Source organism: Solea solea, chromosome 19 (assembly GCF_958295425.1).
Source record: "Solea solea chromosome 19, fSolSol10.1, whole genome shotgun sequence".
Lineage (NCBI taxonomy): Eukaryota > Metazoa > Chordata > Actinopteri > Pleuronectiformes > Soleidae > Solea > Solea solea.
In genome coordinates this window covers 12,087,535-12,114,414 of record NC_081152.1, presented here as the reverse complement: position 1 = coordinate 12,114,414, position 26,880 = coordinate 12,087,535, and the positions used below count along the sequence as shown (strand labels likewise).

Below are 26,880 nucleotides of genomic sequence, written 5' to 3'. Positions count from 1 at the left end.
AAACACTCCGCACTTAATTGCCATAATAAGCAGTTTGTTACATTGACTACCAGTAAACAAAGGGTACTACTATAAAGAGAACCAGATGTTTGTTTTTCGAGGCACCACACACCTACAAAAGGAACATCACAGCTGAACTCAGCAGCATCAGATTACTAAAGCTAAGAATTATCTTTAAAACAAAATACTGCTTGTTCAGTATGGTGTGTGTTCATCTATGGTTGCCTCAACTGTGCAGCTCTCACAGTAGGTTGAAGAAATATGTTTGCAAAGGTTACACCACCTCAAATACACTGTTCTGTGAAGCCTCCTGGTGGTGGGAGGAGGCATAACATGCTCTGGATGTCTGCCCACCTGCTCTTTTATAACTGACCTGATAATTATTGCAGATTACATTTTTGCATTTTTAGCAGTGACATTATCAACGTTTACAATAAGATTCTCCAGAATTTTATGTAACACATTTGGTTAAATGAGTTGGTGGCATTCTGCGTTGAGCTTCAGCCAGTAAATACACAACAAGACAACTGTTGTTTTTGTTTGTTTTATTATCACAGATGCACAACAGGTACCACTATGCAGGTGAACAACTAACAGAAAGTTGAAAAGGAATGCCAATCCAAAAAGGAAAGAAGGAAAAAAAAAAGAGATAAGAATCCATTCACAGCAACATTTTTCAACCTCAAAAATAAAACACTAGAATATTGTCAGATAAACATGGCAGAAAGAAGCAAAAGCACTTTGGATCATTCACTTTCCTTTCACTCTGTACCAATACACTCATCGAAGGATCTTGAACTTGAAGTCAGCACATGCAACAGCACTCGTCTTTTTCACTCCATTCTACACTAAATGGATTCACTAATCAGCTATGAAGTACCAATTATTGGGGCTGTCGCTCAAAAGTAACGTTTAAAAAACAATAATACTTTTTTTTGGGGGGGGGGGGGCACCAGTGATACAAAATTAAACTGGTCACACCGACATGTATATGAACAAATATTTTTAATGTCATTACGCCAATCGTTACAACGGAAAAAAGCTGTACCCGAGTTTAAACCTGATGACCTTTAGTTGTACATTCAAGAAATGAAGATTTCTCTTTCTTTATCCATCATCAAAGGAAATAAGACAGGAATGGAAATAATGACAACTTAACTTACAGCTATGATAACTGCAATAAGATTGCAAGTCCAAAAAAAAACACAAAAGTTTCCTCCAGTTCAGGTGACAAGACCAATCTATCTTAAATGGAAACAGTTTATTAAAACACACAAAGATAAATGTTGGGAGGGGGGAAAAGGAGATGCACAGCTCACATATTCCCTTGAATAAATCAGGTGGAGTGGGGTGGGAGGGAAAGAATACTTATAGATACCGCTGAAAGTGTCACACAGACGGTGGTGAATATGAATAAGCTGGAATGGGACGGGCAAAACGCATCATGGGAGGTCAGGTTGGGGTGTCCAGATGGCTACTCCTCGTCCGAGGAGTCCCTGTCAAAACTGTAGGCCATGAAGAAAACGTCGGGTCGAGGTGGGACGAGGGCGTGGCCCGGTTTCACAATCTCAAAGCCCAGAAAACTGAAGGTACGCACCAGTTTGGCTGGAGGGAAGAGGTGAAAAGAGAAAAAAAACGTCAGTAAAAGGGAAAAAAAAAAGAAAAGAAAAAAGAGGACAGTCATAACTGTGACAGTTATGTGGAGGCCCTGAATTTAAATAGGTATGCTGGGGAAAAAAAAAAAAAGTGTTGCAGCACATACCTCGATCATCTCTGCTCTTGTAAAAGCAGACAAACACACTAACGACTTTCAGGTGTTCTTCAGCATACTCCAGAAGAGCCGCGAAACTGGAAGCAAAACAGGAATTTGAAGACACAAACATAACATCGCCTCTTAAAAACACTAGATTTTCACAATATTCTGGTGTGTTTTATTCTCCCTTAAAATTATCCTGTAACCTTTGACTATATTCCCTTTTTAACTGTTGAACTTTAATTCTCACCTCTCCTTGCTGCCTTCAGGAAGAGGGTCGAGTGGTATCTCCACATACAGAGCGCTGCTGCTCAGGACAGCATCCCACTGTACCGTCTTGGAAACAGTGGGGTGAGTCTGAAAGTGGAGTATCCCAGGGCGACCATTCCCTGCTGGCTCCTCCGTTACAGTCAACTTTCGGTCCTGGGAAAATGAAGGCAAACATTACGTTTGAAAACAACGGTGGATGATGTTACATACATGTGTCATGTTGAGAGCATGTTGAGAGCCTGTTTCTCTCTGGTGTTGGATTTCTCTTTAACAACAGCTGACAGTCCAGCAGGCTGTGCTTTCTCAGAGACAGACCTAGATTATTTCAGTGCAACAAATTTAAACTTAAAAAACATGCATCGATAATGAATCAAAGCAGAAGGTTAGAATTAAATATTAGGCCAAAATTGGACTGCATTTGACTATATTTAAATCCTGGTGAACCTTGCCATGCTGTAAAAACAAAAACATGATCACATGACAGGAAGTGGTTGCAGTGAAACGTCTTCCTCTGAAAGCAGCCACTTGCCCTTTTTCCCCCATTTGTATTCTAGTTCCTCCGAACCACAAATTCAGCAACAAACATGTTAGGGTGTATGCCTGTTTGTGTGCGTGTGTCTAGACTTACTGAGTAGACCAGCCGAGCTGAAGGAGTGTGATCCCGTGTGCCATTCCCTCGCCCACCTGGGATCTTCAGGGGTGGGAGAGGGACATCAGGAGCACCACAGAGGCCCTGGACCGCGGGTACTACTACAGTGCAGGGACAAGCTGGAGAGAGGACGGGAAGAGAGGAAGAGAGAGAGGACTTGGTCAGAACACTGAGGAAGAAAAAAAAGTTCATACAGATCATAGACCAAATTTTCCATGGTCAAAACAAGCACTTCAAGCAAACATACGCAAAATTATTATTTCATTCTATATCACAGTGACACATGCAAGTGAGCAGTTGACTCTCCGACTTATTTTGTTCCTCCAGCTAATGAGTTAGCCGATTGTTGTGAAACAAAAATACAGTCACTATTATTTCAGGGACTTTTTCAAAATACAAGCATTTTTTCAAACCTTGGACACAACCTGTAGAAAGCCTGCATACTTCTCCATGACGGGAAGTCGTTATATGCTCACGTACACTAGTTTGTTACATCAACAGAAAAGGACAAAAACCTTTACCGTGACACTTCTGTTCCTTAGCCTCCAATTTTAAATTCTGGGGCAATAGCAAAATTAGGGGGCACAAACATGCTTAAAGCACCTTTTTAACCTGAGTACTGGTTCTCTAATTATTGTCTTATTACTGAGTTTTAATTCACTTGATACATGCCACTATAAAACAAGTTCATCACTTGCTTTAAACACTGGACTCCAGAAATAAAAAAGTGGTGTTTTCTGTTTGGCTTTATTAGCAATAAAATGTAAGGTTATTCAATACAGCTAAGCAAAGTCCATTTTTCCAGGGCTAAGCATTTAAACCAATATTGCAATTACAAACAATTAATCACACAATCCACATGTGTTAGATCAGCAGTTCCAGCCCACTTATAATTTATATTCCCTAAACAATGGGACAGTGTTAACAAAATGGTTAAGAGAATTAAAAAAAAAATAAAAAATAAAAATGGTACACCAATGTACCAATGCAGGGCTATCCAATTTATTCCTGCATGGTTAATTAAAATAGACATTTAATGCTATAAAAATCTTTACTTTCAGTGCTTTTTGTATTTTGGACTGCCACTGATAGTGGGCTGAAATATGTACCTATAATCATTAATGTGAATTCAATTGTTTTATAAATTATTTTCTTGTTTTGTTTTTGCTATGATGTATGAATTAAATACTGAAGGGTCACATTATATTCTCTTCATTTGGACTACATGGATTCATCAACATATGGATTATAACTCTATACACGTAAGATAACTTTCACTACAAATACATGCATATTATAACCATTTCCTGTGTCTCTACAGCATGGTTTGGTTAACTCTCTATATAAATATATATACGTTTTTTCTTCAGCAAATATTTAACTACATTAACGTTGTTTTTCATCTTCATGAAGAAGTGTACCATTAAAAACATTTAAATGGCATAATGAGTACGACTACACCTGCGAACAATTACCAGTGGCGAGGCCTGACGCAGTAACCTACCAGCTACGTTACGTAACAATGGACTTGACTCAGCTGTCAGCTCACGAGACCCTCACAGTCACAAACATATGCTCACCTTGTGTCTTTGCGGTCACATTTTATTTTAAACACGTGGCATATATTTTGAACATTAAAAGGTATACAGTCTAACATTGAGCTGGGAAAAGATTAAGATGTCGCCTTAGGACGATGTTACGTTGAGAAGCCCAAACATACATGACACAATTTTGCAACAAAAACTAACTAACTAACTAAAAAAAACAATCGTGGTGACATTGAACCCGAATTTCATTACTATAAAAGGTGGGTTTACATTCGCCTTCAACGCGATGCTGAATTGTTTTTCCGTTTTCAATTCCTTCCTTGACGTTTCAACTTCGACGACGTCCGTAGCTAACATTAGCTGATTTGACGCTTGTCACGTTCCCTTTAGGGCCATAATAACAACTTGCAAATTGACAGTTTTACAATAACAATAAACATACGATGTTCTCCTAATACAACGCCGAAGTGTCGATTGTTTGACATATACGTCAAATATGTACCTTTAAATGCGTTTTACTTCCGCTTTCCTGTGGCCTATAGCTAGCTGCGTTAGCTTAGCCACCCCTCCCCCACACCACTGTTAGCATTTAGCTAAGTGAGATGTTTTTCATCTTTTACTTACTTCCCAATCATGTCACAGATACCGCTACTTAAATCCGACATTGTGGTAATAGACTGTTGTTTTCCTTCTTTCTCACGAGCAAAGCAATGACTGTTTAGGATCCGCTGGAGGTTGGATTTTACCATCCGGCCTCGGGTAGAGACACGACGGGTTGACTGCTCTCTGCTATGCTCGGCTGGGAAGTAGTCGGTCTGATAGCTAGTCGTGGAAGAAAAAGGAGGATTCAAGTTACCGACAACAACACAACGACATTTCCTCTAAACATTTCAAAGTAAAAGACAATGCTTGTGAAATACAAAAAAAAATGTGCATTTTGCCAATACAATGCTGCTGTGGGTTAGGGTTAGTGTTCTGAAGTGTTCCATAATTCAGTCCTATTGTAAGTGTTGCCCTTTATCTGTGCATGGTCTCCTTGTCTGCCTTTGATCTGCCCAGAAAGGTTTCAAAAAAGTAAAAAATAAATAAATAAATGAGAAGAATCCAGTAGAATGAAGGAATGAGAATGAGGATAAAATAATCAGAATTAATAACTTTGAACTGTGACACATCTCCCAGAAATGACAAGAAGAAGAAAAGAAAATTAGAAATAAAATGAAGAATGAATGAGATAGAGACCATTTTTTAGACAACCTTTGGCATAAACACTGGCATGGTGGTACCTCGGTGTTCCTCACTTTGTGTGTCCTGACTTCATGGGTTTGAGTGACAGCTCCTGCCGCAGTGCCGTAGCCGTGGCAGATACAGGCTTTAAGACAAGGTAGTGTAGTCTCAGTTTTGGTTTGGCCCAACTTCCCAGACAGAGCAATATGTTTATTAAACGCAGTGGGTTTTTTAAAGATGTTTTTTCTTAAAATTATTATTATTAAGCTTGAGTAGATACAGCACTGAGATGTGCTCTATGAATGGAATAAAGTTCCAGGTACATTGGAAATGTTTTTGTATTATAACATAATTTAACTTTGTGTTATTGTTGATAATGGCAATGATAATGAAAATTTCAAACTGCCACTCCAAAGGTTGTCGACCCCTGGTCTATATTAATATCTGGTCACTTTTTAATTTTGAGCATTGTGTCTGGTTTTGTGTTACTATAACCTGACCCAACGGTTTCTCCCTGTTCTGACAAATAAACAATACATTCATAACATTAAATAGAGTGTAATGATTGAATTTAGTTTAATGAAGACAATTTAAACATATTCATCACTTACAGGTTCCAAATGATGGTGAAATGGATGATAGCAATAGGATACAATTGTTGTTTGGGCATTAGACAGAGTTAAAATTCCCCCAAAAAAAATTCCAAAGGTCCATGAATTAATACCATTTTTTCCCCCGATATAATTGTGCATCTTTTGCATTTGGACTATCACTTAAACTTTATGGTAATTAAGGTGAACACTACAGACATTACTGTCATATTATTACTATTATTACTATTTTAAATATATCATCGCATTACGTTTACAAATAAAATTATAGCTTTTATTTTGAAAGCGAAACTGTGGTTACACCTGCATCTAAAAAGGCATATTATTCCGCTTCTTACTTATGCTAACGCGAGCTAACGCTAACCAGGAAAGCAAAGGCTGCTTAGAAAAAAACACACAAAAAACAACAGCCTGCCTTCACGTTAGCTTGTGGTTGGCTAGCGCCTATGTGTGTACAGGGGGGTGACTAATGGAAAAGTACCAAGGCCGGTAAACAAGTAAAAACAAAGACGCACAACTCTCACAATTTATTGATGTTTAGTGGACTTTAATTGTTCAATTGTATATTAGTGTATGAGCTGCGTGGAGTGTGCACATTCAGTTCACTCTACAAATAAGGTCCTCTTGGTTGTTTTTGGGAAAGAAAATATCCACACAAAGCAAGTGATGCCACCTTTAATAGTATTTTTGTCTCACATGTTTTTTTTTGGATGGTCAGTTGTGTGATATTATTTTTATTATTATTATTATTATTGTTTGTACTCAGAATTCCATCCAAGTACATCAAAGTGCTTTCATCTGAGTTGATTATTTCAGTGAATGTGCAGTTTTATTCGACTATATGGTGAAAACCATTAAGCTAAAACGAGCTTCACATGTATTAATACAAACATGACACAATAATATATATATAAAAAAATAATAATTAAAAAAGCGAGTCATCTGCAATGACTTCTGCGTTCACATGGTGGCGACAAATCAACAGTGAACACCCCTCCACTTTCAACGCTTTCTGTTGCCTTTTTTGTCCCTGGCCGCGATCCGTCGCTCATCCACCAACGAGAGGGAAAAAGCGACGCCTGTGCGCGACGCTTGCTGCTGATGCACTGCTGACTCAAAGATGGAGAGCGACACCGCCGTCAGAAGAATAAAGCCCGTCGGGACGCATTATAATGTAGCTCAAGCTAATAACGACGGTTCCCGGGAGGGGTGTGGGGATAACGGCTACAGCAGTAGTGGTGACCCGGAGAGGAAACCCGAAGTGAACCTGTACCTGCTGCGGGAAGGACTGGCAACTTCCCTGGTGTGTGTTTTTATTGTGACGCTGTGGGGACTCGTTCATTTGTCGCTACAGCAGCTCGTCATTGGGAAGCCAACAGGAGAGTTCAACGCAGTGAGAGCCAGGTGGGCTATGACTCTATTTCCCTGCTTTTGTGTGACTTTTAAAGTTGTTAGCTCCCAGAGTCGGCGGCTGCAGAGCTCCGGCTAACCTTTCCTCTAGTTTGACAGCTACAGACCCGCCTAGAAACCACTACCGGGTGCCCCCTCCACCACCAAGTCTACCGTTAGCTCCAAGGTAACCTGCAGAAAACACAGCAGCAGTCTCAATAGGACTCATCCATGGGTCCGCAGTGTTTCCAAAACTTTGTATGTGGGCTTAAAAGATGACAACCTACCATGCATTACAATCCGTTTTAACATTTAATGGTGGCATAATCAGAGCTGCAATGGTTAAACGAGCAATCATTGATTAAACTATGTTGACAGTTGACGACATAGGTTTGAGTAAATGGGATAATATACGTTGCATAAATGTCATAAATGTTCCGGTTTCCTTGTGACAGTAAAATGAATCTCATCTGGACTGAACAGATCATATGAGGACGTCGTCATTTTGAGTTTTGAGGGAGTGATCGACAATCGAGAGACTAGTTTATTATAAAACACTACAATATTATTTCCCACAATTCCTGTTTGATGTGTTTACAATGTCACAGACAACGTTTCAGACAGTTAAATGGACTGGAGAACACATTTTCGTGTTACTACTTCACTATCAAAATCATTTTCAAACGTTTAAAGAGAGATTTTATGCCCTCAGGGATATTGTGATTGTCCCTGTTAAACACATTGTCAGCTGTTAGTAGGCTGTGACAGACTAATCAGTCTGACCTACTGTGTAACCATCATCAGTTTCTCAGTTTCTCTAAGAATGGGCAGCCCATGGTCAATTAGAATGGAATTGGGCTTGTATTTAGAGTGTCCCAGTTCAATTCCCAGTACAGGTCAAGGGCTGGGGTGCCTTTGAGACATCAAATTCACTATCACTTAATGGCCTGTGTACAAAATAACACTAAATTTGAATTCTGAGGAAAAACAGAAAAACCCCATTATCAACATCATTCTGGTCGTCAAAGGAAACCAGATAAGTTCTAGGACAAACAACCACACACCTTCATGGAACTACAGTCCATTAGTCTTCTGTGTGAGTGCAGAAACATGGATTAAGCTGAAGCTGAGGTTTAACTCTCGAAAGTGCTGGGCAGTCAGATTTGCCATCATTTGGCTGGTTTTGTTACATAAATGAGTCAGGCATGCTGCATTAGTACAGATAAGTGGGGCTCTGAGCGCCTTTGGTCACAATTACAGCTTTCACGAATCCAAGCCCTGCAAATCCACACATTAATAATGAGTATAGAACAGTATGTCGGATGCCGCTTAAATGAGGTGAAAGCAGTAGGTCATCTTTTTTTTACTGCAAGAAAAGTACATGCAGCAGTGACGCCTATTTCCAATTTTGCCTTGATTCTGTGTGTTCGATTTTGACCTTTTACCTCTCAGCCTGTGTTTTGCAGGTCACCTGCAGGTCAATTGAAAAAAAAAATAGTTTCAGTCCCGTCATAATATTGTACATAATGTGTTAGTATGGCTGGTCGTCCATTTTGAGCCCCTGTTACAGGAAACCCATTAAAATCAACAGTTTGTCAAGTAAAGGGCATGTACAGTTAGATTTATAAATAATACTGATCCCGGTCTTCATTTGTCTTCAGGTTTTTTTGCTTTAGGAAAAAGATGCTCTGTGTGTAGTTGTATTTGTTACCTCCTTAGGACTTTATTTGGCATAAACACTGACCTTGTGTGGCCCAGTAGGCCTCATGGAGGCCATAATCTGGTCATAATGAGGCAGAACCTCATTTCCGCATTAGGGATTATGCTTGTATAGGCTGTCCAAATGAATGGAAGTTGGTCAGTGCAGGGTTCTAAGAAGAATACCTGTGCAAACGTGCATGTGTGTGTGGTACAACAGCACTTCAGCCACATCTGCAGGAAATGTCTTTATTTTTAATTTGTAGGTTGAGTTTTGAAACCCCATACTGACTTTCACATGTTCTATAAATGCACAGTTAAACCGATGTAGACAATCTGTCTTTTGACAATAACATTGACCTGCAGGAAGTTGATGAGTTATGCTGTGATGCTCTAATGGAATAAGTAGGATTGGTTTGCAGACACTGCACAGTTTCTCAGCAGGACAGTAATCTCTTCATTTCGTTCCTCTTCCTGCCTCACCTCACGATCTAGACAGCACTTGGAGCAGATCACCAGCGTCGGCCCGAGGCCAGTGGGCAGTCCGGAGAATGAAATCATGACAGTGGGCTACTTACTGGATCAGATTGAGAAGATCCGTGTGGAGACGGCAGCAGGCCCCCATCAGCTCACAGTGGATGTGCAGCGTCCCACTGGCACCTTCTCCATTGACTTTCTTGGAGGCTTCACCAGCTTCTATGACCGTGTCACCAACATCGCTGTCAGGCTGGAGCCCAAAGGCGGTGCCAAGCATTTCATGCTTGCCAACTGCCACTTTGACACCGTAGCCAACAGCCCAGGTACAAACAGAGAGCTTAACTGAAGATGTAAATAATGAGTGAGCCGTCTAACTCACAGCTTACATGTAGGTACATGCAGGAAACCTTCACACACCTTCACACACCGTTTGTGCCAATTGCCAAATTTGAACCACAATTGCAGAAGAATATTTATTTGAACCAAATATTGCATTGCATTTGTCTCCTTTTGAATGAATTCCACAGGGCAACAACTGCCATTGTTGCTCTTTTCCTCACAGGGTGCAGATGCCTGTGCGTTGGTCCAACATACAGTAGAAGTGCTCAAAAATATTTTTTTGATGATAACACTTACGAAATACTGAGGAATTATATTGTAGCAAGTCATAACATTATCAGAGAATAAGGAGACGTGTTAAATTAAGTACTAGCTTCACAGATATCAATGGTACAGGCAGTTTATTCACAATTTAACCTCTAATCTAAAGCCTGCAATTACTGTTTATGTTTATATTGTGGAAATGGGTAAATTTGCAGCTCTTTATTGAGCCATATCTCCGTTTAAGTGTGATTGAATCGTCTTTTGTGACATTTAGTCAGGCCAGTTAAGATAGATAGATAGACGATCCATAGATGGATAGATGGATTATAAAATATCACAATTAAATACAAAGCAGATAAGAAAAGCATTAACAGCTATACAGACATCAACATCAATAGTCATGTGTACAGTTTGTGTAAAATCATGTCTAGGTTTTACAGTAACAGTGTAATGATTTTGATGATTTGAATGATTTTGTTCACACTGTCTTTGTCCTGGTTTACTCCAGAGAGATACGCATTTCCCGGTTCTTACTCTCTCTTGCACACACACACACGCACATACACACGCACACACTCACATGTGTAAACACAACTTAACCGACAAAAGGAAATTGATCCAAGAGGTGTGGACCAGGAAAATACTCATACTTTCTCACGTCCTCTGCTGCCTGCATGCCCACACATTGTTGGAATTCCAGGCACTTTAATATAATAATAGGTTGGTTGTGAAAAATAAAAAGGAGCAGCACATTCTTTTTTTGTCAAATAGATTGAATAGCAAATACATAATAAAAGTCAAATGACGTACAATTGCTCTTCAGGCTTTGATTTATATACATGGCATCAGTTGAACTCACAGTTTTTTGGAGAAAAGGGACTAATATGTAGCTGACATTAAGAGGCAGGAACAGGGGCATGAATAGTCAATGACTGTCACAGTCAGGCACTGACCAGGCTTCCACCTCCACCACGTGAACACATTCAGCCCAGAAAGCTGGAGCACATGATGTCTGTCTTTGGCTCTCTGATCTCATTGCATTCATTCTTTGTGAAATATGTTCCCCTCCTCTAAAGCGTCCAGTGTTTGTTCAATACAATTCACATGGTCCTTTCTTCTACTACTCGCTGTTACCTATTTTACCTTTGTGTACTCGCTATCATACAGGCAGTGGGACATTATCTTGCATTTGTGAATTTGTGTTATTCTGTAGTTTTATCTCATATTAAGCCATCAGGCTTGGACAGATTGGCGATATGCGTGCATATGCCTGTGTCTCTGAATGTTTTTACCTGACACGAATGTGGAATTCTGTAGGATTCCAGCAATTTTTATTCTACACACAAACTTTCTTGTCTTAGGTGCCAGTGACGATGCAGTGAGCTGTGCAGTGATGCTGGAAGTCCTCCATTCTCTGGCCAACCAGTCCGCTCCTTTTCATCATGGAGTTGTTTTCCTCTTTAATGGGGCAGAGGAAAATATCTTGCAGGTAAAAATCAAGTGACAGGGTCACGTTTTAGGCCAGCCTTCCCACACCACATTGGATTTCCAAGCGTCCCTGCCCTCTCTTTTACATTTTCCTTTCTCTGTCTCTCCACCAGGCTAGTCACGGTTTCATAACCCAGCATCCTTGGGCCAAGCAGGTGCGAGCCTTCATTAACTTGGAGGCTGCAGGTGTTGGGGGCAAGGAGGTTGTTTTTCAGACAGGTAATTTATCTTAGTGTTTTCATTTGAAGTGCAGCAATTGGTTTTTCTTTGTATGTTGATTTTGCCCGACAACTACTACAAATATCTCAATTCTGGGGCACACAACTAATGCCCGCATGTGTTTGCATTAAATTAAACAAAATTGAATGTTATAAAACCACAGTAAAAACTATATGTGAGTCCAAAAATGTCCCAACAGCATTTTCTCTCTTTCCTTCTTAAAGGTCCAGAGAACCCATGGCTGGTCCAGGCCTATGTCCATGCAGCCAAACACCCGTTCGCCTCTGTGGTCGGTCAGGAGGTCTTTCAGAGTGGTATCATCCCTTCTGACACTGATTTCCGCATCTACAGGGACTTTGGTAACATCCCAGGTGAAGACACGCAATACACAGAGCACAGAATGTGAAAGTGTGGAGCCGTTCACTGTCGGAGTCCAACACATTAATACAGTAACAGACGGATTCAAAGGTCAAATATGCTTTTATTTTCAGTCTCCTGACTGTGTAATGGTTTTTGTTTTTTCAACTTTACAGGCATTGATCTGGCTTTCATTGAGAACGGTTTCATTTACCACACCAAGTATGACACTGCTGACAGGATCCTGACGGACTCCATACAGCGAGCCGGTATGGAAATATGCATCCACGCTTAAAGGTCAAATGTGTAAGACTTAGTGGCATCTGATGGTGAGACCGGAGAGTGTAACAAATTCATTTCAGTTCAGTTCAATAGCATTGATTCAGAACATACATTATCCCAAGGCACTTTACATGGTAAGGTCAAGGCCTTGTAATGGAAAAACTATATCAGCTCACCACTCCCTTTCCCATATGCATCAGGAAACTATGGTGGCGTTCACATACTACAAAGGATGCTGTTCTTCAGTCAGTGAAGAAAGCTTCCACTTCCAAATATGAAATGCTGTAGGCTGCTGTTGCAAACCCTTGATTTTAGTCCAGGCAGCATTCTTCTGATGTCATTAATCACTTGCACTAAGAAATGCATACATATACCTACATAAAGTATGTTGCACTTGCCCTTGTTTATAAGCCCTGTGTTGCTGTATATTTTTTTTGCTTTACTTAGCACCGAGTCCAGTCAGTCAGCACTAAAAGACAGAGACCGTTGGCATCGTCTTCTCTTCCTCAGCAGCTAGTGGACATCTCCTTGCTTTTTTCTCTTCTGTGCACAGCAAGTCACCACAAAGGACATGAATTATTAGAGAGTGGCGTTTCAGAGGGAGTAAGGGGATATTTTAAGTTAAGTTTTGTAAGGCGGAGTGTGGATACAGCACAGGAACCGTGGTGGAGGACCTTGCACCGGTAGCTTAAAGATTTGAGATGGACAAAGCAGATTTAGGGACGAATGCCTTTCATACAAAGAGACATTCTATAGTGCTGTGACTCAAAAACCTCATCACGATTTTAGCTTTACACAGTGAAATTCAGAATACAATGTTGTGGATCCATGAACAAGGACACGTTGTTCACACTTTGAGGTCACAGTGAGCCTTCCACGCAAATGAACAATGGGGCTTTATTTTGCCTGTGTGAGCTTGTGTGTGTGTGTGAACTTGTATTTGTTAACTCTTCAGGTCCTTTCTTGGCATAAACCCTGACGTTTGTCGGGACCAGTAGTCCTCATGGAGAAAACCCGGTCCTAATGAGGTAGAAGCTCATTTCTGAGGAACTGGTTAAATTTAGGGCTAAGGTTTAAATAGGTAAAGGTTAGGGTTTGGCTTTAACCGGTTATAGTTATATTTAGGTAAAAGACTTTGGCTGGGCTGTCCAAAGGAATGGAACCCAATGCAATGTCCTTAAAAGGACAACTGCATGTGTGTATGTGTGTGTGCGTGTGTGTGTGTGTGTGTGTGTGTGTGTGTGTGAGAGTAGAGAAGGAGATATGTGGGAAAGAGAGTCTGATGTACAGCCTGAATGCTCTTTCTGAGTTGTGCAGCACTTAGTATGCCATTGTGTATATAGAGGACTAGCAGAGAAATTGACCGCAGTCATGATGCTGGATGAAGAGGAAGAATCAATTGTAGGTCACTGTGTTGGCTTCTGTGTCCTGAGGCTAAGTGTCTTATAACTGTGTTGCTGCCTCCATGTCTGCACAGTTAATAGCTCTCAACCACAACAGTGTATGAGACAGACCTTTGGTTTATCATGTAATGATATCATTACGTGAACTTTGTTACCACTGTATGAGCAAAAGTGTAATAATTGTGGTCTTTAAAAGTATTATATTGCAAATACTGGGGACTATGATGGTGTATTGGTGTCACATGTGCAGCATCATGTTTCAGTTTGTATGATTTATGGTCTGAGTGAACCTCCATACACTTTTTTCATGCACCTTTTTAAATACTGAAATCAAAAATTTCCATCAATACACGATAATACAAATAAAATTGTATTTATTTTGAAATAAAAAAGGGAGATTTCAAGGCTAAACACACAGTTACAGACCCCCCCCCCCCCCCGTTCACTAGTCTGTGTGGTGTCTGAGTGCACATGGATTTATTAGCACTCTCTGGGTGGCCATGCAGGAATAACAAAAGGCCACTGACTCTCTCTGTGTAATCTGTTCTGCTGGTCAGAAAGATTTAGCACGTTTACCGAGTCACTGGAGAGCTTTGGCTTCTGAACAGTTGGAGCACGGGCTCCTGTAACTGCAGGGCTGGCTTGTCACATCGTACCCACTCTCTCAGCTTCTCCCTCACAGTTCCTGTTTTAATTTTTACAGTCGACTCCACAAACGCCAAAAATGAATATATAAAAGAAGACATCAACAAACTGTATACTACTGTTTCCTTCCTCTGATTGTGGGGGGAGTTGATTGAGGAAACTAAAAGCCACAAATTTGTGTATGTATGTATATATATAGTATGATATATCTTGTATATAGTAGGTTAAATCCTAGTTCACTTATTTTAATTCACTTTTTTTCTAGACTGACTTTCCAGCTGTTTTATTTACTGTTTATATACTGTACTGTATATTGGTTTTAAAATGTAGTGAGTTTTCACCATACTCTCTTATTTTTCTCTTTTGATTTGGAGTTGATTCTATGTTGTATTTTCTTGTTTAACATGTCGACTTCCATTTATTCTTACACTCAGGATCATGGTCTTTTTGAACCTTCATGCTTTATGCTGAATTTCAGCCTCCCCTGAAAACTAACTTCCTCTTCCTCGTCTAGGTGACAACATATTGGCTGTCCTGAAGCACCTGATAACATCAGATCGGCTGGCTGATTCGTCAGAGTATCGCCATGGCAACATGGTATTTTTTGACCTGTTAGGGGTGATAGTGGTGGCGTACCCCGCTCGTGTTGGCACCATCCTCAACTACATAGTGGCCGCAGCTACCTTTCTGTATCTGGCCAAGAAAGCATCACTCCCTGGCAATGGGGGTAGGTCACCACTTCCTGTGGAGGATTTATCTTATTTCCTGTCCTGGATGTGTGTTTTCATCTTTGTGCTTATCTTGAAAAATGTCAAATTAGAGCAGTAAATTAGTCAAACTCAGTTCATTCGTCTGTTCTGTTCTGTTCTTGTGTGTTAAGTCTTCATTCAACATTTATTTCTCTCAGGTGGTCGCTACGTTCGAGATCTGGCCTTCGCCACAGGTGTAGCGTTGCTGAGCTGGTTCGTCACCCTGCTGTTGGTGCTGATTTTAGCCCTGCTCGTCACTTTAATGGGACGCTCCATGTTTTGGTACAACCACTTCTACGCCTCCATCTGCCTGTACGGGACAGCAGCCACAGGGAAGATGATCCTCATCCACACCCTCGCTAAGAACCTTTACTACGGGGTGAGTGATGGATCTTCTTCTTCTTATAATGGATGGTATATTAAAGCTGCAGTGTGTTTTGAGATCTGACAAAGAGAGCGCAGTGGCAGTTGGGGCAAAAGCATTTATCCATGCAAACTGCTTTACTAGCGCAATGTTGTTGTTGTTGCCTCGGTCTGTTGAATCAATTCTTGCTTGCAGCTTGGGAATGTCACTAGGCAACACAGGATCAAAACATTGCTATACTGAGAAAAAGTCATGTGGAGCTGGAAGGCTTAATTAGCATTGTGTGCGCTCATTTGACCTTGGTTTTAATGTGACAGATATGAATTGATATTTTAAAGCACTATAGTTTATATATATATAGCACTTTAGACAATCAAATTTAAACTTCTGTGTGCCATGTCAATGTTGAACTCTGAATATGAGGTGCATTTCAAGTGTCCTGAGTTGTTAGATATAGTAATTAACTTGGTGTGTTTAGAATTATGTTTATAGAATTATTATTACTTGTTTTGTGGATATACTTATACTATACTGCTTGTCAAGCTTGTTTTTTCTGTGTTAAAAAAAAGATGATTGTGTAGAAGAAAAATAATACTTTCCTATCAGATAGGCAATAAGGTAGACCAGCATTGTTTGATTCCCCAAGTCAGAAAAAGACCGAAATATTCTTGTACTACAATGAGAAAACCATAGGTCTAGGCCGAAGGTGACATTTTGAGAAATAGTAGTATCTGAAGCAAAAAGAATGTTGAATACCTTGATTTATCTTGACCTCATCCTGATCCATATCTCAAATAATACTTTTTGTTCTGTGGAAGCTGTGTTTTTAGATCTTAGTGCGGAGTTTGTTTAGTGCAGTGCGGCGCGGCACTTTCTTTTGTCTTGTTTTGTGTGAGATCAAAAGGAGGTCAGAGTGTTTTCCTGAGCATAGTTTATCTCCTGGTGTCTCGCTCAGGGAAAAGAAAACCAGGCAGTTTCTCTTTCCTCATGGTGATTGCAAAACAGCAGCTCTTTGTTTGTGTGTGTGTGAGTGTGTACTTATAAAATTGTTGCTGTGCCAGACATGTAGTCATCTGTCAGTCACATGTTCCACAGTCAGTCAGTGTTTTACTGTTGAGACTGAGCCTCACCATCTCACTCACCTCTGTGCATCTCTCTGTGTCTGTTAATGGCTGAGTGTTAATTCTTCAGTGACAAAGTTACATTGTTCTTTACATGACTCCTCTGTGGCTCTGTCTGTTGTTAAATGCTTTATTTGTAGTAGGAAAAAAAAGTGAAAGTATATTTGCTTGCAAGCGGCTCTTCTGGTTTGACCAGAATGACTCTGAGGGTAATTGCTCCTCCTTTCCCATAAAAGTACATGAAGGCAGTTTTAATAGAAATTATGATCTTAGACACTGACTGGGAGTTTATTTACATGACAGTTATGAGACCTCCACACACTGCTGAGCAGGTTTTGTCTGTATTTTGCAAGTATTTTGGCTTCATCTATAGTTTATAATATCAAAGTTTGTTGTAGTTCTTTCTCAACGATCCAGATATTGGCATGTGATAACACTACAAAGGAGACCAACATGGAACTCATTACTGAGATCAGTGCATTATCTGCAGTTAACAGGGAAGTGTTCATTTAATGGCTTGACGGTAACACTTTAGATTAGGGAACACATATTCATTATTAACTAGGTGCTCACGAACATGCATAAATAGCACACTAGCCCTTTATTAGTAATTATTAAGCACGTATTAACTCCTTATTCTACATTATCTTATTCTACCTCTATTACGACATTAATTAAGATTTTTCCTGATTAAGGTGTTAATACGTGCTTAATAATTACTATTAAAGGTCTGGTATGCTACTTATATGTATGTTAGTAAGCACCTAGTTAATTGTGAATATGTGTTCCCTAATCTAAAGTGTTACTGGCTTGACAAATAACACATTTAGTTGCAAGTGAAATAGATGCAAAACAACTTATTTGAAGCCCAGTACACATAGTGTAAGAGGATACGGGCGTGAGGGATGTGAATTAGGGCTGCAACTATTCATCTATTATTAATGGAATACTAAATTAATCACCAGCTATTCTGATAAATGATGAATTGTTTTTAGTGTTTTAAAAACTAAAACAAAGAAATCCTTAACACTGAATAATTTTGATTTGTCGACACAACATCATCATTTCGAGGTTTGGAAAATACAACACCTCACAGTTTGTGTCTGAGTGTTTGAGAGTGATTTCCTCTAAACTGTAAACATGTTTCAGTTTTTAAAAACAGGAACAAAGAGGGGGAATCTCTCAAAGTTTTCACAATAAATGGAAAGAGAGTTAAAGAAATCCCTCAAAAATACAGATGATTTTTCTTTGCTCCTTTCTTGCCCCAGTAATTACTTTATGACCTTTTAGTTTCTGATCCCTTAGAGGGCTCCGATCCCTAGGAAGAAAACCTCTTGTGCAGACAGTATAGTATGGCGCCATCTTATGTAACCTGTTGAAGCGTGCAGAATTCCTCCTGTCAGTGACATACTAATAACTAATAACTAAAGAAAGCATTTTAGAGAGAGCAAACCGTCTGCCAAGGCTGCACTGTTTCCCGTATCAAGTCACATACTCCCCCTTTTTCACAAGGTTATCCACCATTTAATTTGCAGCTGTGTCCAGATCACAATGGAAATGTCCTTTGTTCTTTGGGCCCCAACCTACACCCACAGAAAGTTTCATCGTATTTGGTCCATTATATTTTGATTTCACAGACAAACAAATAAATAGCCAAAATTACCTGCTTGTTGAAGGTTATAATACATTTTAATTAGTGTTTTTAACAAAGCTCCAAGATGTTGTTTTCTGGCTTTCTTCATTGTTATTATAGTTATTATTTACACCTTCTGCCTTTTTTGGTTGCTGTTTCCTACATATTTTTTTTTTTTAGCAGATGCCAACAAATCAAACATCAAAACATTGAGCTAGTTGGTATTATTTTGCTCTAACAACCATGTTTTTGGCAAAACAACAGATGTTCTGTTTGACTAATGCTGCACATCAGCTGATTCTCTACTCATCTTAGCAACACAAATGTGGCATTATTAACAGTATTCCAACAAAGGCTAAATTATCTCAGGTTAAGTCATTTTAAGAACCTGAAGCAGAGTTGTTTACTATGCCGTAACAAAATTTGCTCATGTATATTCTTTATTCCTTGTATGTTGATCTGTCGTGCATCTGTGTGTGTGTGTGTGTGTGTGTGTGTGTGTAATTTTATGCAGGGTGTCCGACTGGTGGAGCTGGGTGATCTGTTTTTTGACGTAAGCCTGTTTCTGTGGTGCTGCAGCCTGGTGTGGTTGACCCAGCAGGGCCTGTGTTCAGCCTATGTGCCCATGCTCATGGTGGCCTTCCCTCTGGTCACCAGACTGCTGCTATCTCAGGAATTTAAACACAGAGGTAAGCCCTTATTTCTACTTGGGTAACAGAGAATGTTTTTTCTTGGTGCTAATGTCTTTATTTAAAGGAATAGTTCACTTTTCTTCCTAAAACATCTTCCTATAAAGTTAAAAAACGGTTGATTCTATGAGTCTGAGAAGATTACAGCAGGATCATCTGATGCTTTAGCTCTATATTTTTTCTTTCAGGGGCATCACTGAAATACAGCATCCTCTACCTGCTCGGTCTGGCGTTGCCATATGTCCACTTCATGTTCCTCATCTGGGTCGTGTTTGAGATTTTCACACCCATCATGGGTCGCAGTGGCACAGAGATTCCCCCTGAGGTGGTACTGGCCTCCCTCGTCACTCTCACCACCATCTTACTCTCCTCTTTCTTTGTGAGTACTTTGCCTAGAATACATTAAAATTAGCACATACATAGTATGTATATTGTTCCCTAAACCACATTTCGTATTCCATCACAGTTACATTTCATCTACTTGGTACGGAGCACTAAGTGGATCCTGGCTGGTCTTGGCTCAGTCTTCATCATCATGCTCCTGTTGGTGTCCGGTGGCTTCTTCTTTCCCTATTCAGGCAGTCCAGACAGTCCTCGCCCTAAACGGGTCTTCCTGCAGGTTCAGAATAACAGCGCACACACATGAACACAATTTTTTATATTTTGTAATATAAAATATATGTCTTATTTTTTCATATTCGCATATTTCACTTACTGTAACTGTTGTTAGCCCCGTCCACTTATTCCACTTCTCTTCCTGCAGCATACAACAAGGACCTTCCACAATCTCCAGGGCCAAGTGGAGAGCCGGGACTCAGGCCTTTGGATAAATAGTTTTGACTACACAGGCATTCAACACATCACACCCAACATCCCCGAGATCAACGACAGCATTCGGACACACTGTCGCGAGGACCGGCCGTTCTGTGGTTACCCGTGGTTCCTGCCTGTGAAGTTCCTCAGCAGGTCGGCAACATCGTCGCCGTTTCCACGCTCTTTTTGACTGTCCTCATGTCCACACTCTTCATCTTTGTGTTGTGGTTTATTTGCAGAAAGAACTGGTACCTTCCTGCCCCAGAGGTGGCTCCCAGCTCACCAGTGGAGTTCAGACTTGTGTCCAAAGAGGAGACGAGCTGGGGGACAGTCAAGATGACCTTCAGTGCGAAAGGTCTGGAGCGTTTTAGCATATAAACCATAAATAAGCTGGTGCTTAACAGATCTCACTGGGTTTGGGCCAATATGATTGGAAGCTATTCATATTTGTAGACCCCACCTTTTTAACCCAGCTTTAACCTGAGATTTATTATTTATTTGAACTTTTATTTCATTTCAAGGTCTGACAGTCGGATTTAGTGTCTTTTAACATGGTTACCATATTTATTTGATTCACTTATCTATTTCATCTGTTACTACTTATGTTTTAAATTTTAAATTTCTCTCTTACCTTCTGTTTAGATCGCCCATTAGTATTTTAGTCTCCAGTGCTTTCCTTCGAGGCTGTTTGTGAGTCCCATGACGGCGTTTACTCACTTCCTTTCCTCACTTCCTCCTCTCCCTTCATACTTCCTACTTCTTCTTTTCCTCACTTCTTCACTTCTCTGTTGCTGTTTTCTTTTTTTTTTTCTTCTACATTTGTCTACCGGTGGGTGTTTTCAACCTGTGAATCACTTCGAGTTGCATTGGCTTGTATGAAAAGTGCTACGTAAATAATGTTTGATTGGAGGAGTTTAAAATGTTTATTACTCCTGGATTCCCACACTCACAGTACTTTTACTTTCACCAACAAAACGCAAACTTTTTTGTAAGCTGTGGAGAGCTTAAAAATGTTACCTGAATGTATCTTTACTCATGTCGTGTACATGTCGACTCCTCGTAGGTCCCAGCCACATGTCTCTGTATCTGATGCCTCACCGAGGAGCGAGTCTCTCCACCTGGTCCTTTGGGGACGGAACGCCTCAGTTTGACCTGAGTGGAGAATATTTTGTCTTCTATTCTCATGGCCTCGATGCCCCAACGTGGAACTTTTGGTTTGAAATCCAGGTAGTGTTCTGCACTTTTCTGTCTCTAATCTATAGCTGTTAACGTTTACTTTGAAGGTGAATTATGTAAAAATGCCTTCTGTTTATAGAGATGATATTACCGGTGTTTTCTCAATGTGACATTTCAAGTGTACTGGACATTTTTAAAGAGCATCATGACAAACTGCAAAAGTGACATAAGACAGTATAAATAAAAGTGGCTTTTATAAATAAATTAATTAATTCATTAATTAGACCGTAATGCTGTTATACATGTATGTTCCTCGTCTCTCTGTCACGCCCCTATAGTGCCATGGAAACCCAACACATTTTCTTGCTTAAGTTCACAAAGTTTTCTTTCTCGTCAGCCTCCGAGTGAACCAGACCCGTCGGGTCCTGAGGGAATGATCTCTGTCGCCATCTCCTCACATTATTTCTTTGGGGAGGACAGGCGGACTGCTCAGCTGGAGGAAATCCTTCAGCGGTTTCCCACGTGGGCTTTTCCTTCGTACTGGGTCAGTACATATAGCATGTACAGATACTGAGCACGGCACGAGTGGAGAGCATCACGGAGGCCGGTGCTGAGGAGAGTAGAGAGCTGAAGGGCCAGAGAGAAGAGCGACGTCAAGCAACAATATTCAGAGAACTGGCCCCTGCTGCCTTTTCACTCTGATACAATCAAACATCTTAACACACACACACCCTCTCCAGCCTGTCAGAGCCACATCACTGTGTCTGTAGGCTTAGTAGCTAACCGAGGAAGAACAAGGCGAGCGTTCAGACTGAACAATCACCGACCAACACAGCGGACACCACAAGCCTTGTGCTCACTCCTGGGTTAGTGAAACAAAGGGGTTTGAATTTTTCATTCTTTTTTTACTTAATCTGCTGTGCCTTTTGCTTTACTCACTTCCCTCCTCCTCACTTTCCCTCTCGCTCACTGCCTCCTTCTCTCCTCCTCTCTCATGCTGACACACTTCCTGAATGAACAAAGTTGCATGGCGTCTTCCTCCCTCCCTCGCTCACTATTCATCAGAAAACCACTCAAGTCGTCCTCAGACTGGATGTGTCTCTATTGCAAACGTAACTCCACTGACACACTATCACTGCTACAATAACTTTCTGATGGAACTGGTTTTATTTTGATCTATTCTTTTGATCTTAACTGTAAAGGAAACTGACACTTTGAAAGTCACGTTTCATCTACGTGCACTCACTATGGTTGTTTTTGTATCTGCTAAGTAAACTGTGAACTAGCTCATGATTGCTCCTCACTAAAGACCACTAATCTGCAGCCACTTGTTGCTGTTGGCCTTAACGGGCCTTAAAGACGGTGATGATGCTTTTACTGTCAGCGACGCCGGTGTTAAATAAAAAACAGCTGGCACAAATTCTAATGTTAAGGTTTATGGAGGTCCGGGGTTCGATAAGACCAGAACGCACAAGAAAAACCGGACCTGTGGCTGCGTAAACTGTTCTATGATGGAAAAATGATGACCTGAACTATGACTGGGTGACTGTGAGAAGCCAGCAGCTCCACACTTTACTGTATCAGTGTCTCACATAGAAGAGTTGGTTATTTACATTTACTCTTACTCCAACAGGATTTGTGCTGTTTATTTTTTTGGTTCTTCACTTCTACTTTGACTCGTCTCCAGCCAAACGGTGAAAGTAGAGCTGCAACAGTTTGGTCTGAATTTGAGATAACAGATTATTAATTTCATTTTATTTTATTTTATGTTGAAGCTGACATCACTAGAGTTACTTTCATCTCAGTTATGGCACAATGCACAATGAATCACAAAATAATCACAATTGCAATATGACCAAGTACAGCATCCGAATAGAAAGACACTTCAAACATTTGATTAGGGATGGGATGATACCATGCGTTTGTGTCCGATTTTACCAATTGCAAAATCTACAGATACCGATATCAGTCACATTTGTGCTGAGTCATTTCAAAGACCTCATTCTCCAGCTGTGTAACAGATATCGTTCCGTCAAAAAAGAAAAAAAAACAGCCAAAACATAACTCGGCTCAAATGCTTTTGCTGATTTTTTTATTTTCATTTTTACAGTCTTATCTGGCCAATATCCTATCCAGTCATTTTGACCAGTATTGGACCAATACCGCTTCCCATCCCTACATTTGATTAAAGTCAAATGTGCAAACAGCTTTTTGTGAAAATGACAGTCAAGATGCAAAAATAATCAGTCGTACCTTTGATGAATCGCTATCAAAATAATCCCCTTTTTCTTTTTTGCTGCTTTAATTTTAGTTAAACCACACGGCAGCATAGTGGCTAGCACTGTTGCCTCTCAGCAGGGAGGTCACTGGCTTGAATCCCACTTCGACAAAGGGCCTTTCTGTGGTTTAAAACATGGTTTATTGTACACTCTAAACTGACCGTAGGTGTGAATGGTTGTTTGTCTCCATGTGTTGGTCCTGTGATGGACGGCTGACCTGTCCAGGGTGTCTTCCCCACCTTTGGCCCTACAGTCTGTCAGCTGGGATTGGCTCCAGTGGCACCCGGGACCTTCATGCAGAGGAATGATTGAAATGTATCTAAGGATATAAAATTGTACATTTGTTCATCTGCAGACAGTTCATAGCATTATAGTTGTTCCTAATTATTACTCCAGACAATGTAATGTGGTTTGAATGTTATGGTTAGACACATTTAACTCGGCGACAGATGCAAGATTATTGATTGTCTAGATTAATGAATGAATTCATCTACAGTGATTTGATAGATGATCCGCTTAGCTGTGCTCACAAAGAGCGTGGATGACCATCTCCTCCCTGCTTTAAGTCCTACACATTGACGAAAATCACGCAAAAAACTTGTTTTGTTGGTTGTCCTGACATTTAAAGTTAAAACATCCCAAGAGATTATTTTAATGACTGTTAATGGCCTCTGTGTTGAACTGTCTGTTTGGTTTGAGTCACATGAGACAACAAACCCTCACACTCAATATTTATTTAACCTCTCGGTTCTCTTAAAAGCTTAGGAAATAAAACAAAGTGCCACACTACAGCATTTCTATGTGAATCCTTCACTGACGTTCGTAGCACTCGGCAACGGCGCTTGTAAGTTTCCTCCTCATTTGGCACAGTTTGTCCAGGTGTGTCCTCACTCTCTTAGGTTTTGGGAGTAGTGCTTTTTTTTGTGTGGCCCATCATTAGATTATGGTTAATTAGTTGCGAGTGTGGTTGAGGGAGCAGGACATGGTGGACTTTAAAGATGCTGGCTGATTTAAGCGACTGAAACATAAGAGTGGAAAAACATCCGCAGCAAACACACATCCATGCTGCTTTGTGTGTACTTATCTTTGTCCTTTATAACTTTAAATAGACTTTTGAGGGCTTATTAGTTAAGGTTGTGGAGGTTTGGGTTTCTCAATCCTGCTCCTGTGGACCCACTGCTCTGCATGTTCTAGATGTTTCCCTGCTCCAACACACCTGATTCAGATAGCTCGTTAACGAGCTCTGCAGAAACAGGTCGTTACCCTGTTTATTAGATTCAGGTGTGTTGGAGCCAGAGGTGGAAAGAGCACTGAAATATTCTACTCATGTAAGTACCACTATTTTGATAACATTTTACTTAAGTACAAGTAAAAGTACTGGTCTAAAAATGTAAAAAAAAAGTAGCTTGTTTAAAATGTACTCAAAAATTACGTCGTTATTTTAATAACACGGTTGGGGTTCTTTCTTGTGTCGTACAAAAAGGAAAAGAGGACACAAAACTTGCGTTGTTTTTAATTAAAGGCAAACCTTAACAAATTAGTGCTGACAAAATAAAATATGTAAACACATAAATGTATCAGTCAAAATGGGTCAAAGGTCACAAATGCTTCAACTTTCTTAATCACTCAGGGACCTTAATTAACGCCAATTCACCTGTCCTCATGTACCTGTCTTCATCATTCACGGATTCATCATTTCACGGATGTGATTTAAAACGTAGCAAAGTACAGCACTTCCCAAAAAAACCCATACTTAAGTAAAAGTTAAATAATTACTTTAAAAAGTACAAGTACACAAAAAAACCTACTCAATTATAGTAACACGTAATTCACTACTTTCCACCTGGTTAGAGCAAGGACAAATGCAGAGCAGAGGGTCCCAGGGACCAGGATTTGAGAAACCCTGGACTAGAAAATGCATTTTGTCTCTAAGTGTCCTCATTAAGATCGTGGTACAAGAATGTGTGTGTGTGTATGTTCAGTGCAGTGGGTCAAATTACAGTAAATGGATCTGTTCATTTTTAAGAGAATATTACACTTGATATGCAAAGTGTCTGCGGGAGAAAAACGTTTTATTAGTAAGTGTACATTTATATTTTTCTATATATCTGTTAAGTGGCGTCATTGTCATGTTTGTGGGGTATTGGTTTTTTCTTTGTGGGAGGGTGGAAAAAAGACTGCAGAAACACGATCAGCTGATCATTCTACGCCGAGAATGTAACGTGGCTCTATATCAATGGTATCTGTTTGGGAGGATGTTCAATGAATAACAGAGGAGGGATGGATCAGGGTGGAGCAGGGAGATGTGTGATGTAAAAATGCTGTGAAATGGCTCCTGCTCCTCCTCCTCTGTTGGTGCTGTCACTCGAGGAAAATAAAACTCCCCTTTTATTGAGCTTCACTTGCTACGTCGCGACATAATCTAATGTATTAACACTTAATTCAGCCGTAGACTGAGAGAACAAAGAAAATGGAGAAAAAGAGAGTTTAAAACAATAAAAGTGTAGTTAAAAACAATTCACACAAATAATCCAACCGATTCTGACACATCTACTTAAAAGTCTTACTGATTGTCATTGGAGGATGTGTTTTTATTTAAATGTGTGACCATTTTTGTTGTTTTCATTTTACTTCTTAACCCAGGTCTGTTTCTTCATGAAACTTCAATGTTTTTGTGATTAATATGACACTGTAAGTTTCTCTTTTTGAACTGCTGTTTTTTTTGTTTTGTTTTTTAAAAATGTCTGTTTGTTGGGATTAAGTGACTGTTTGGGCTCTTTGGGATTGATCTGGTTACCAGGGTAATCTATCCTTCAATTGAATGGTTGGGATGATTTGACATTATGCAAAAAGCTTGAATTAAATTAGCAAATTAAAGCATTATTATTATTAATAATACATTAACGTTGGCTGCACTTCCCTCTGTTCACAGTGAAGTCTACACACACACACAAGTCGTATTCTACACAAACACATCTTAACTGGGGCAAACGTTTATTTGGACTTGAAGATGAAGTGGTCAGAGTTCAAGGTCACTTTGACCTTGCAAATGTAGATTGAACTCAAAATCCCGGGAACAAATCATGAGAATCCTTTTAAATTTGGTGCAAGTGTGCTTGTGTAGCATCAGATTAACTGCTGAGATTGTTGTGTTATAAAGTGTATTTTATCTCTATAACTTCATCTTCAGGACATTAGGGATTTTCCTGAAAGCGTTCCTAAGAACACTTCAATAGAATCCTGTTATTTACTCTTTAAATTTTAGGTGGCTAAAGTTCAAAGGACACAGTGACGTTACATTACATGTTTATAACAAGTGTATGTTATGATCATTAATTCAGACTTATTTTATTCCTCCATCTAATAAACTATTTGTTTAAGAAATAGTCACTGTTCCAAGCATTTGAAGTGCTTTTCCAAAATCCAAGCACCCGTACAAAC

At 40.0% G+C, this 26,880-nt stretch overlaps 2 protein-coding genes across 2 annotated transcripts; one reads left to right on the top strand and one right to left on the bottom strand.

Moving 5' to 3' along the window:
* Window positions 1-530: 530 nt before the first annotated feature.
* oaz1b (ornithine decarboxylase antizyme 1b) lies at window positions 531-6,128 on the bottom strand. Its single transcript, XM_058618168.1, is given in 7 exon segments — window positions 531-1,605; window positions 1,763-1,848; window positions 2,004-2,176; window positions 2,652-2,738; window positions 2,740-2,791; window positions 4,844-5,041; window positions 6,055-6,128. Coding segments are annotated over 7 exon segments (786 nt in total). The 5' UTR covers window positions 6,114-6,128; the 3' UTR covers window positions 531-1,474.
* Window positions 6,129-7,056: 928 nt separating this feature from the next.
* On the top strand, window positions 7,057-26,343 carry LOC131446191 (endoplasmic reticulum metallopeptidase 1). Its single transcript, XM_058617282.1, has 15 exons — window positions 7,057-7,458; window positions 9,637-9,941; window positions 11,583-11,710; window positions 11,823-11,928; window positions 12,153-12,299; window positions 12,462-12,554; window positions 15,130-15,342; window positions 15,523-15,743; window positions 18,997-19,171; window positions 19,360-19,550; window positions 19,638-19,790; window positions 19,935-20,137; window positions 20,224-20,339; window positions 21,048-21,211; window positions 21,558-26,343. Exons 1-15 carry the CDS (start codon window positions 7,175-7,177, stop codon window positions 21,732-21,734), a joined length of 2,676 nt encoding a protein of 891 aa, XP_058473265.1. The 5' UTR covers window positions 7,057-7,174; the 3' UTR covers window positions 21,735-26,343.
* Window positions 26,344-26,880: the final 537 nt, after the last annotated feature.

Bases quoted from the DNA above. Each gene is read 5' to 3' on its own strand.
- LOC131446191 (XM_058617282.1), top strand. From the start codon at position 7,175: ATGGAGAGCGACACCGCCGTCAGAAGAATAAAGCCCGTCGGGACGCAT. The intron at 12,555-15,129 runs GTATGGAAATAT...TTCCTCGTCTAG, and splicing joins GGACTCCATACAGCGAGCCG to GTGACAACATATTGGCTGTC. The intron at 19,791-19,934 runs GTTCAGAATAAC...CTCTTCCTGCAG, and splicing joins CTAAACGGGTCTTCCTGCAG to CATACAACAAGGACCTTCCA.